The sequence below is a fragment of the Peromyscus eremicus genome, chromosome 1 (genome assembly GCF_949786415.1).
Source record: "Peromyscus eremicus chromosome 1, PerEre_H2_v1, whole genome shotgun sequence".
NCBI lineage: Eukaryota > Metazoa > Chordata > Mammalia > Rodentia > Cricetidae > Peromyscus > Peromyscus eremicus.
Genome location: NC_081416.1, coordinates 181,409,437 through 181,422,850, shown reverse-complemented (window position 1 = coordinate 181,422,850; position 13,414 = coordinate 181,409,437). Strand labels below are relative to the sequence as shown.

The 13,414-nt window shown below is 40.6% G+C and overlaps 1 protein-coding gene across 1 annotated transcript; it reads right to left on the bottom strand.

Annotated features, from left to right (window-relative positions):
• Positions 1–456: 456 nt before the first annotated feature.
• Positions 457–10,487, bottom strand: LOC131902765 (leukocyte immunoglobulin-like receptor subfamily A member 5). Its single transcript, XM_059253741.1, has 5 exons — positions 10,434–10,487; positions 3,898–3,940; positions 3,255–3,539; positions 2,217–2,516; positions 457–587 (listed from the first exon to the last, which is right to left on the bottom strand). The coding sequence occupies exons 1-5, from the start codon at positions 10,485–10,487 to the stop codon at positions 457–459; spliced, it is 813 nt and encodes a 270-aa protein (XP_059109724.1).
• Positions 10,488–13,414: the final 2,927 nt, after the last annotated feature.

Below are 13,414 nucleotides of genomic sequence, written 5' to 3'. Positions count from 1 at the left end.
GTGTTGCCACATTGTGTCATAGGAACTAAGCTTATTGAAATCCGATGCCATACTGAGCCAGCTCTGTCCCTCCCTGACCCTGCCATAGCTGGCCCTTCCTATTGTCGGACACTGGAGATCTGGCACTGTCCCCCCATGGGAGAGCTGACCCCAGCATTTGGAAGTTGCTCCAGCACTCACCACATTATGGAATGAAAAGAAAGGGGGGAAAAATCTTCAAATCCACAGCAAGGTAGAATGGAAGACCCGTAATGTGGTGGTAAAGGAGTTTGCTGCCCCAACATTTAGGTCTTTTTCTGCAGCCAAAATAAATTTATTTCCTGGATCATTTCTCACAAGTGATGGCCAATATTAAACATTGAATGTTCTTGTAAAAAAAAAACACCTGAGATCCTCAAATTTATTTCCCAGACTTGGTCACCAGGCAAGGACTATGGCTGTCTCTCTTCTTCACTTCTAGGATGCACTTAAGGTCCTTCTCTGGCTGTGGCAAGCCTCAAACAGCAAAATCCCAAGAACTATGAGGATCAAGCCAGCCATGCCCATCCGGATGAGGTTCTCCACGGTGTGATCCTGGGGCTGTGAGGCTGGAGGTTGTGAACAGAAAGGTCAGGACCAACCAAAGCCACCATAAGATGACTGAATTTTCACTCTGACAGCTCCCTCCCCTGTCTAGAACTTGACCTTCTGGTTCCATACCCTAAGTAGAATTTTCCTTCCTCATCTGTCATGGCTTCTGACATATTTTGTGGTTGCGTAATGGTATCAGGCAACCCTGAGAAACAAAGATTTGCTGGGTGTGTGCAGTGCTCAAGAGAAGTGATTCTTTTTGTCAACTTTCATGTTCTTATTTTCTACAAATTCACATTATTCTCATCATATAACATTATAAAATGTGTGAAGAACTCTTTCTCTGCAGTAGCAGCTTCCTCCTGTTCTTTGGCTTGATCTCTTCAGCCTGACTACACTCTGAGTTCAGAACTGCTGGTCAAGGCTCTTCTTTGAAACAGAGTTTGTCTGATTACAGAGCTCATATGGAAAAATGTCATTTCCCACTTCACAGTATAGGAGCTTTCCTGTGCTCCCAGCTCAATCTGCAGTATAGAAGTCTGGAGGATAATACCCCCCTCCCCGCCAGAAAATTAACCTGCACTGATTCAACAGCTGAGAACCCAAGATCTAGCCACATAGTCTTATTCTTAGAGTCCCTTGATTATCAGGTGGTCAAAATGGTGACAGTCTGGGCTTCTCTTCCTGCACTCACCCCACAAGGTTGCCATGATGCTTCTGTTTAACATTTCACTCACCAATTTCACATTGATGTAAATACAAATAATGCAATAAAATGGCATAAACATATACTCACATTGTACATGAATGCAGATATGTTCTAACAAGTACTGAACCTAAATCATCAAAGAATAGGCCAGCATTAAGCAATTAAATTTTATTTTTTTAAATTAAATAACACTTGTATCCATATCTGGAGAGGTTATATGGACTCTAGAAGAGAAACCAGTACTGCCATGTTCCTAAACAAATATAATTTCTAACTTTGTTCTAAATGCTTATCGTTATACCCACAGGAAAGTGTATCTCTCAACCCTCATCTGAAAAGGTTATTTCATAAGAGATGGGGGAAATCATAGAGATCCACAACTATCCAGAGAGTTACAGGCCTCTGACCACACATGAGGGTTTTTTATATACTATCTATAACAACTGGAGGGCTCATTCTTGCTGGATGCCACAAAGATCTCCAAAACTGGTCAAAATGGGAATAAGTGGAGTAGGTGTTCCCAGTCCAAACAGACACTTTTATTTGTTTTTCAAGACAAGGTTTCTCTGGGCAGCTCTTGCTGTCCTGAAACTCACTTTGTAGACCAGGCTCACCTCGAACTCAGAGATCCACCTGTCTCTTCCTCTCAAGTGCTGGGATTAAAGGCGTGTGCTACCACTGCCTGTCCAAAATGGATACTTTTAAAATACAAATTTTATACCTAAGATTTAAGAAACATCAAGGAAGTCATCCAGGTGGCTCTTGTAATACATTCCATATCCCATCCTGCTCTGAAAGTTAGAAGTACTCTCATATGCTGGGCCTTAGTAGTCAAGAGCTCCCTTCAGTAGTTATGGCTTTGAACCCTCCTTAAGGTAGAATGATTTATGACAAAGGATTTCTGGTGTCAGTTGAGTGAATGAGGCGACTTCCTCACCTGAGACATGTATCTCCAAAGGGTCACTGGCCTCTGACCACACATGTGAAGTATTTGTATAGTATCCATAACATCTGAAGGGACCACTCTTGCTGGCGGTCATGGAGATCAGAGGAAACAGAGCCTGGGACTGTCCAGTGTGTAATAACTGTGCCTTTTGGGACCTGGAGAACTTCAGATCTTCTCCAGTCAAAATGAACCCATTGTATCCTTTGGATGAGACACACTGAAGGGTCACATTCCCACCTGAGGTCACCACAGGGCTGGGAAAAACGGACAGAGTAGGTTTACCATGGACACCTAGAAAAAGAGAACAGAGCCTGTTAAATGATACATTGTATGCAGCAGCTGGGCTATGGCTGAAAATGTTTACAAATGTATTTCCTGAGGGAAAATGTAGAGGGCACAATGTAGTCATACTCACAAATAATATGGGAGAAATTAGATATGTTACTCATGTAGTGTGTCTGCTCAATGGAGGAGATAAATACCTGTTTTCTATCAAGAAAGCTAGGAGTGGATGTTGTTAATACCCAGGTGGCCTTTCTATCTGTAGATCCAAACCTCACCTGAATCCCTCAGGATGTTTATTGCAGACTTTCCCTCCCTAGACCTTTATCATTGGCATTCAGTTAATAAAGCCCATTCTTTGGGATATGTCACATATACTTTGTAGCCTGCTGACATTGGCATTAACTCACTCAGAGACCACACCAGAACAAAGGCCCTTAAGATATAAAATCAATCTTCATGTTCAAATGTACTTTGAGTTGAGTTTTAATGCTATTATGCCTAGCTGTTCACTAGAGTTTTGATTATACAAGTAATCTTATTTTTTTGCAGAATTGTCTGTGTTTAAATTTGCTTGCAATAAGTGACCTAGTTTCAGACTTTTAAGAGTGTGAACTGGCAACTACTATGTCAGCCTGATCTGAGTTTTCCTTATTACTTCACGTGGGTCATTTCCCTGCAAGCCGCAGAGCTTTCAGGGGCCCCCAGGGGAAAATGTAAGGATTTATACCCTTAGTGTCCACTCACCTGTCACCACCAGCTCCAGGGAGTCACTGCGCTCTGTCCACCCTGTAGATTTGTAAGAGTAACAGCAATATTGCCCTGCATGATGCTTTTCTGTAGATGCTATGGAGAACATGGCCTTGTTACCAGGATCTTTGGGAGTTTGACTGTCCCAGGGTGCTGAGCTTCCTTCTTTATACAGGAAATATATTCTGGATTCCTTGGTCCCCTCACACCAAATGGTCACATCATTCCCAGAGGCAATCACAGAGCTTGGTTCAGCCCACAAGGTGGGTTTTTGAAGGTTCCCTGCAAGGAAGTAGGTGAGAAGGAGATGGGACTTTGAACAGTTTCACAGTAAATGTCAAGCATACTTCTGATCTTGAACTTTACTCCTGAATAGCAAAAGGATGAGTAATGCCTTGGGAAGACTCAGATTTTGTTCACCTGATCCTCAAATACCTTTAGCAATCTGAGAATATGGCATTTAATATAATTTTTTTAATGGTAGAGAGACATGCCAGCTCCTGGCAGCATCCTGTATTTTCTCCAAGGAGGTGCATGGTCACAGAAGATCTTTTACCTGGTGGCTTTCTTCAAATGTAGTAAAGGCAGCCATGATGTCAAAAGCTGCTATCCAGTTTAAACTGCTGCTGAGATCCTGTACAGACTGTTAATAAGAGGAGCAACAGGGGACTGATTGTCCTGCTCTGTCAAGAGAGGTGGGCTGATCTCCTAAAACTCCTACTCCACAAAAATCTGTCAGATCTTCTGAGATTGACAGCTGAACAAGTGCAGCTTCTGGCACTTGTTCCCCCTAATGATCACAGAGACTGGGGACTGCCTAGGTAGCTGGAAAGATGTCTCACTTCTTCTCATTACTTATCCTTCTCAGATCTGATGGTGTGTGATGACCAGGGTATTAATAGGCTTGTCAATTTTACAGCTCTGCCTCCAACACCATGGCCACAAACATCTTGTTAGCCCATGAGTAAGTTTCCTGTTAAAAGTACAGACAGGTGTGCCTTACTCACGGACTTCGTGGTACAGGATGAACTGTTTTCAGATGTAACTTTGGAGGTTCAAAGTTTAAGCATTGATAAATGCTGTTTTGACAAACTGATAGAACACTGACTATAGTTTTCAGGAGTCCTTAAATGTCTAGCCTGTGGGGCATTTACCCACCAACCCCACAGTCCCCAAGAGTTTTGTTTAGTGCAAGCTGCAGGAAATATTAGATATAAGGATTAGATTGGGAGATAAACAGATAGAAAATAAAGGATAGACTCAAGAGGGCCTGGAACCTATTCCAATGAGCCCTGACTGTTTCTGCCCCAGGGTATTTATAGAAACACCAAGGGAGTGGAGCAAAAGACCTCCCCCCCACCATCACAGCCAAATGCAGGCCATCTCAGGCACCTGCACTCAGGCCTGTGGTCCTATCATCTTCTCCATGAGGACCTACTGGGCAAAGGCACGAGGAACCTGAAAACTGTCTCCCATGCTAGCCTTTGCTATGACACCTGGATATAAATCTGTTCCAATTGTTTTACAAACATCTACAGGTTACTGCACAGGTCCACCCCTCCTGCCAGACTCATGCCAAGGCCAACCTGCAAGGGGTCTACCAGATATACCAGCCCCTGTACCAGCTTCAGCTCTGAAAATTCAAACCAGGAAAATACTGGCAGGTTGACTTCACTTGCATGCCCACTCATAAAAATTCTATTATCTCGGGACTTATTGACAGTTTTGTGGGATAAAGAGAAGCATTTCTCACCTCCAGAGAAACAACAGATGTGATGGCTCAGGTACTCCTGAAGAACACATTATCCCTCCATTTGGCATATAATCTCCCAAAGTTTCTGGCACTTCACTGCTGGTACCATCTCTCTAGGCTCAAGAGGGCATGAACCCAGCAACTGAAACATGGTATACCAAAATGTCCCAATGAAGGGAATATCTGCTCTTGTGTTTCACTCATCCACTCTGACCTCTTCTGCACAACCAGGGCACATCTGTCTTTCATTCTTTCTGGCAGCCACATCACTCCTCCCATGATTAGCCCCACTCATAGGGCTGGTGTTAATAATCTATTTTTATTTCCTAGCAACCTGCCTTCTCTGCCTCCTCAAGAAATCAGGTTCCTGAGGTCTGGAGGATGGCAGCTAACTGAACGCATCTTCAATCACACCTACCACTGTGTGCGATCCTGACTCCCAACTTCCCCCTCTTACTTTGTCCCACATCAGCAGGAAGCAGTCTCAAGAATTCAGTGCCTCTCATTCTTACCTCATGTGCACTCCATTTTAACTCCTTGCCTTTTTATGATAAACAAAAGGGAAGAATATTAGCACTTAGACAGATATTACCTGGCAGGACCCTTGGGGACCTATCCAGTAAGCAGGCAGCACTTTAGCCTACTCAGGGTACTGACAATGTCATCATATGTAGCCTGTTTGTGCATTTGCTAAGTCCCCTTTAAGAGCAAACCCTTCCCCTACCTTCCCTTGAGGACACATCTGCACCTCCTCTCCTCCCCCTTTTCTGTCTCTTCTTCTCTTCCTCTCCCTTCTTTTCTTCTACCTCTTCTCTGCCCAACTCTCTCACCATTCCAATAAATCCTCTACAGGAGTGCTGTCTCCATGGTATATCTCTCTATGACTTGCCTTGACTTGAACCTGCCAAGAATGCTGTCCTCTGTTTCCAAATTATATGTTATCTTCACTTTTATCTATCATCAGTTCCTTATCTTACATGAATAGATGTTTGTTCCCAGCTTCACAGGAATAGTTTCATACAGCAAATCTGCCCATTAATGTTAATTTGCTTAAATCTGGCCTTTATGCGTGGATGTGTATCCTGGAAGGATATTTAAGGTCACACCAAAATCAAGAACAATCCATATATTTGAGGATCACCCTCATAATTACTACTGTAGCTCCCTGAAAACCTGATTAATTCTTACTAGAATATGTTGGTACAAAATTCAATATCCATAATGCAGTTTTACTTCTATGTACCTGGGTATTTTTTTCATCTCCTGTAGAGGATGAGTAGGGGTGATGCTTGATGTTGTACTTATATCTTCCCAAATTATCACCTAAGTTCACCCAATTTCTTTATAATGATAATGGACTAATTATTAAGTTATTGAAACAGAAAGTGAATTGATACGTATAGAAGAAAAAAATAGAGCTAGGGATTACCTTTTGTTGTCAGTGAGTAGACCTTGAAATAGAGATAATGTGTTGGATTATGTATATGGGCTACTGGATCCTATCCTGGCAAGGATGGGTAGAGTGTGACTTTCATACTGAAACTGATGCCCACACATCAGACACATGCCTGTGGATGAAAGTAAATGAATGTATTTTAGTGTCACTGTGGGCACAAGGCAGTAAGATGAGCTATCTCAGTACCCATCTTCATATAGAGCACAGGTACTACACAGCTACTAACACTCTCTGGAGCTCTGACACTGCAGCACCCATCATGGAGGAGGAAGTCTCCTCGCAGTGATCTGTATTGATGAGAGAATCCCGTATGGCACAGTGTAATCAGTTCTTGCCTTGAACAACTGACCTCTTCTGCATTTTGGAAGTTTTAATTTTTAGTTCTCTTTTCAGCTCTTGACTAGAAAACATTTACAGTTTACACTTAATATATTTTTCATGTGCAGGAAAGGGCACTTTAATTATATCTGAAAGACCAAAAATCTTATATCCCAACTATATTGTGAAACAATCTAAAATTTCACAAATCATGTGCATCTCCAAGATGCACACACCCCTGAACCCATATCCACAGTGTAAAGTGAGGCTGATAGTAGCCATTCAAGATGATTCTGGGGTGCCAAAATCAAATGCTAGCAAGAATTAAGGTGAAATGAACAGTTGGGAATAATCAAGTTTTAAACCAAAGTTTATCTTCACAAAAAAAGAATTCTTAACAATAAAATATTCTTGTATATTATTAAATGACCAGCCTTAATAGTATACTTCCCAGGGGCTTAGAAGAGAAACTATGAACAGCAAGATTTATTTTCAGGAAAGAATCTCAGCACACAGAGCTCTTTAGTCCATTTCTTTAATCCTCTCTCAGTCTCTAGCTTTACAGTTATATAACTGAACAATCACAATCCTCCCCCTCCAGCCAGGTCACCAGGCCTGAATTCCTGCAAGGTCATAAAGGCAGGTAAGAATTTTCCTCAGGCTGTGACCCTCAGGCTTTCTTTTGCAACCCAGTATGGGAGTGGTAAAAGAGGAGGTCAACTGAGCACTAATGACTGGTTAGTACATCAAAAAGGGGATCTATGTGCTCAGTCTACATTCCTAGAAGTGGTTAGGCAAGAAGTTAAGGGTCTATTAGTAAGGCTGTATAAGAAAGGAGGGTCTCACTCTAAATTACACAAGAAATAAAGCGATCTATCTGACCTAGGAGACAGATTTGTTTTGTTTGGCGTTGGATGCTTAAGTCTGTTGTTAGAGAGTACAGAGGCATCTCTGATAAGATACTTCCATCCCTCATGGAATGGTCCTGGCCAGATGCTGCTAATGACAATAATTACAGGGAGGCTTGAACTGGGGTTCTGGATGTGCATAGCTGTCAGCACAGAATTTTATCAAAATACTCTATTAGTAGAGGGGAAATGGTGCCCAATAAATGATGGAAAAGCTACAATAGCACATAAGAAACTCATAGCAGAAAATGGCTAAAAATCAAAAGCCAAATATCACCAAGGTTCCTTGAGCCTCAGCTTTACATCTGGAATGCCCTTGTCTTCTTCCATCTATTAGCTTTGCCATAATCAGCTGAAATCCTACTTTATATATATATATATATATATATATATATATATATATATATATATATTCAGTTTTAACAAAATATGAGTACCAAACATAAAGCCAAAATTTTGTTCCTAGAGTAATTGTATATGTTCTTAAGAAAAGGACAATGCATCTATAGGGGAGTGTTCAGCTGAGTGGAATCAAATTTAGGGCCATGAAAATACCATGTTTCTTCTTGATCTGCAATCATGAATCCTCTGATCTCATCCATATGAGCTGAAGGATCAGGTGCTCATTGTGTCTCCTCTGTTCTGAGTCTTTCTAGCATCATCAATCTGCAACTTCCTCTGCTGTGGATCACTGCTTTCCAGGATGTTATGACTCTTGCCCTTTTGAATTCTAAATAGCTGTGATTTTACCCCAGTGATCTGTGAAAGACTGGTGCCATCATGGTTTGGAGGTCTCTGAGGTGACTCAACTCCACAGTGTAACTATATACAGTTAAAAGTGTAGCAGGAATCTTAAAAGTTCTTATTAATAAAATCAAACCCAGGACCAGTTTTTGGGGTGAAATGCTGGATGGTCAGGTAGACAGAACAAGCCACAGCTAACCTCACCTGGCCAACTTCTCAGCTGGTCTTGTTTCCTCAGACTGGAAGCCTCTGTGTCCTCATACCCGAATGGCTCTCAGCTGAACTGTGCTGCTAGAAGCCTGAAAGCTTAACCAGCCAAATGCTTAACCAGGCCAAATGCTTCTAGTTTCTGGTCCTCACGCCTTATATATCTTTCTGCCTCCTACCATCACTCCCTGAGATTAAAGACTCACTCCCTGGGATTAAAGGTATGTGTCACCATGCCTGGCTCTTTCCAATGTGGCCTTGAACTCAAGGAGATACCAGATGGATTTCTCCCTCTGGAATGCTAGGATTAAAGGTGTGAGTGCCACCATTTTCTAGCCTCTGTATCTAGTGGCTGTCTGTTCTCTGACCCCAGATAAATTTATTAGGGTACACAATATTTTGGGAAACACAATACCACCTCATAAAAGTTGGAGGGAGAAGCCCATTTGCAGTGATATAACCACTGAAATGTTGCCCACATTACAAGGCATAATGAAGCACTCTATTATCCCAACAATTGTGAAGGATAGGCATGTTGGTTGATCTCCGTTGTGTATCAGGTCTAGATGTAGGTTTGTGCAGGTCCATGGAAAGAAGTACAGAGGCACCTCAAGAATTAATTTTTATTCTTTTTCTGGTGCAGGGTGGATTTGCCTCTATGAACTGAACCAGCCTTGGTGAGCAAAAGATCCTATATTGTTTTACAAATCACACCTTTAGCAAGTCAACTCCATACACCAAAGTCTTTGACCTAAGCCCCCGCCAGAGGAATAATGCCAAATGCAATTTCTCAGTAATAATACCACAGTTTTCTGGATTTTTGTTTCTACATTTGCATAGGCTTTGATCCCCTAGGAAAACTCTCAGATAATACTTCCAACAGAAGCTATGGAGAGAGGGGTGACAATCACAAAAGGCAGATCAAGGCCTGCTGCTGACACTCCAGTGTCAAATTGGCTACAGCTTGTTGGGACATCTTCCGCCATTTCCCTTTTCTATGTGCAATGATTAGCTATTTTGGAGATTATGTAGCTTTGCTGCAAATAGAGCCTTTTCTCTGTCTTTCTGTTTAACAATCTTACGTAAGTAAGCAAAAATTCATTTCAAAGCCAATAAGGTTACCACTGCCTGCACAAGAGTAACACATGCCAAAACAAAAAAATCTATTAAAGCGATCCACAGTGTTAAATGAGGCTATAGTATCTGCAAGGCTTCCCACAACATCTGTTTCTGTCATATCAGGTAACTTTTTGTAAAATTTCCTTAATTTCTTGCTGGAAATGATAAATCATTTGAAAAGAATTAGGGTGATCCATCAAATGCATCTTAACCTCTTCCCAATCACACATGCTTTAAAGGTGTAATACAAAAAGATGAAACATTCAAATTACATTTTGTAGCATGAATCTTAAAGAGTCTTATTAATAAAATCAAATGTGGAGCCAGGTATTGGGGTGAATGCTGGAAGATCAGAGAATTTTATCTCCTCCTTCAACATTTCTTTTTTTTTTTTTTTTTTGTTTTTCGAGACAGGGTTTCTCTATGTAGCTTTGTGCCTTTCCTGGGACTCACTTGGTAGCCCAGGCTGGCCTCGAACTCACAGAGATTCGCCTGGCTCTGCCTCCCGAGTGCTGGGATTAAAGGCGTGCGCCACCACTGCCCGGCTTCAATATTTCTAACTGATCTTCCAACAATGTAACGATTTGTCTTGAATCAGTGAATTCACTATCACTATTTATCTTATTTTGTTCAATCAAAAGTTTGTTAGAGTGCTTATTCCACTCTCTAACAAATTCAGCAGTTTCAATTTCTTCAAGAACTAACACTCCAGCTGTTGTTGCCATAGCGGTCAAGACAATAATTCCCATAATAACTGCAGTAATCAGTCCAACCATCATACATGTTTTTTTTAATATTCTTGCAGCAAGCTTCTGTCCTAGGATCATCACAGGAGAGTCTTGCTATGGCCTGAACAACTTTACCAGTATGCAGATTGCTGGCCTTGCTCAAAGATAGTATAAACTTTCAGATGTTAAGTTTAAAGACATACTAAAATTAATACAGGTATGAAGGGTAGAGAGCATTCACAAGTGATGCTGTAATTATTAAGGTGCCATTATACAGGCTACTTTGGAGCAAGTGAGATAATGGTAAACACATCATAAAAGGACGGATTTGATTTAGTTTATAAGAAAAAGTATATTATCATTTTTAATGTTTAACTTCCTTGCCATGCTTTAAGAAGGTGAAAGGCAATTGCCAATTCCCACAAATTAGTTTGAATTGAATTGCCAAATAGCAGGAAAGGACTTTACACCCCAACACCATGCCATCAGACAGGTTCACTAACAGTAGCATTCATTTCTACAGTTCCATTCAAATTATACTGCTTCCATCTTATCTCTGAGTGACAATAATTCCCTTGAGGGAAGCTATAAGGGCTCCAATCTATGACGTTTCCTTGGGAGACATTAATTAGCACTCAAGATTTCTCACTCTTACATTGTTGCCAATGTGCCCAGGTAGATTCCTTACTGGTAATCTCCATCTCACAGAATGGTAGATTTATGGAACTAGTAGCATTAACCTTCTGTCATGTGAAACCAAATGCATGAATTATACAAAATTTATTATGATAATCTTGGGTAGTATTGATTATGGATAGCCATACTTGAAAGGTTATTTTAGACATTGAATTCCATTTCCCATACAAGTAGAAATCCCTTGTACATCTACAGTGTAATTGTTAATCACTCTACCCTCCTCCATTGTCTAAGAAGGACCTTGGTTGTCATGTGGACTAGGTAATCAAGAAGATTGATTAACCACCACAGAAATATTCATATCTCCCCAACTTACTGCTAAGTTTACGGGAGGGTTAGGAATGAAGGCCCAGTAATTATGATGTATCCTTTTACCTGGACCATCCCCACCAAAAGCATAGCAAGAAATAAGTTTACAGAATTTAGAGGCTTTTGAGTCATACAAAGCATTGTATCCCCCTTGTCATACTAATTCTTAAGCTGTCCCCAGGTAGGAGGATTTTTTGTTTGCTCCAAAGGGCTCCTGTATCTTATCTTTTACCAAGGCATTTCTGCAGCCACAGCCTCTGGGCAATGTCTCTTACTCATGCTGGATTTTTATCAATTTCAATGGGATCCACAAATTTTATCTCTTGTGGAGACATAAGCATAATCCAAACATCATCATCATGCCTCCTCTATTTTCTCTGAAGATGTCATGACTTCCTTGTAGTGCACAGGTTGATTTAATTCAGAAGTTATTTTTCCTATGGTCCAATGACTTTGAGCAGGTATTGCCCGTTTCATTAACATTTAGAAAATTTAAGGTTAATAAGGCATTATGCAGTCTATTTTTGGGGGTCCTCATATCCCACTTCTGTTTAGCAAGTATCTCCTTTAGAGTGTGATTAGATCTTTCAATAGTTGCTTGTCCTGTAATATTGTATGGTATCCCTGTTATGTGTTCTATGTTTTAACACACACACAAAATGTTTTATTTTACTGGAAATATAAGCTGGGGAATTATCAGTTTTAGTTTGCACCAGTATGCCCATTATAGCCATTGTTTCTAATAAATGTGAATTTATAGAATCAGCCTTTTCAGACTTAATGCAGATGCCCATTGAAACCCTGACTATGTATCAATGATATGGTGAACATATTTTATTTTTCCAAATTCTGGTAAGTGAATTTTTGTGTACCTTCAGGATTAGTTCCTGCAGGTAAAGAAACCTGGTTATAAAAGAACATGTAGGGCAGTGTTTTAGCCTATTGCAAGTAATGCAAAATATCTTCTTTAAGCTTCTATTATCAACATGGTGTTACTTATAAAATTCTGAGGCTTCTAACACATTTACTATCAGTAATTGATCTATCTCCTCATTTCTTTTTGCTAAAGGTTCAGGCAACCCAGTATGAGATCTGATGCAGGTAATACAAAGTGAGTGATTCCTTTCTTAAATTGTATTTCTTAGATTCTTATAATTGTATAAATTATAAAGTTAATTCTGAATAATCAGGAATAAGCACAGCAGTTTTTATATGCAACACAACCCTTTCTGTATTTTGAGAATCAGCAGTTAAATTAAGAGATTCATTAATGTCTAACAAAACCATGATGATGGCATACGACTCTGATTTTTAAACTGAATCATAAGGGCCTTAAACAGCATTCCTGTTGTTCACTGATTTATTGCAGCCATTCCTAATTTATTTGCATCAGTATTGGATGTAAGAGCCCCAGGAATTGGTGACCTGTAGCTTGAGTTTTTCTGCCTGGCCCACAGTCAGGACAAATCTCTCTCACCTGCCAGTTCCACAGCCACTCAGACCCAACCAAGTAAACTCAGAGACTTATATTGGTTACAAACTGTATGGCCGTGGCAGGCTTCTTGCTAACTGTTCTTACAGCTTAAATTAATCCATTTCCATTAATCTATACCTTGCCACATGGCTCGTGGCTTACCGGCATCTTCACATGCTGTTTCTCATCGTGGCAGCGGCTGGCAGTGTCTCTCTGATTCAGCCTTCCACTTCCCAGCTTTATTCTCCTCCTTGTCCCGCCTATACTTCCTGCCTAGCCAACAGCCAATCAGTGTTTTATTGACCAATCAGCAACACATTTGCCATACAGAACATCCAACAGCAGTGACCTTTCACCATGCAGGGAAGAATCCACTCATTTCTTTTTTTAACTTGTACTTGCTTATTTTTTGGATAATTGTTAATTTCTCCTAAGAAATTACTAC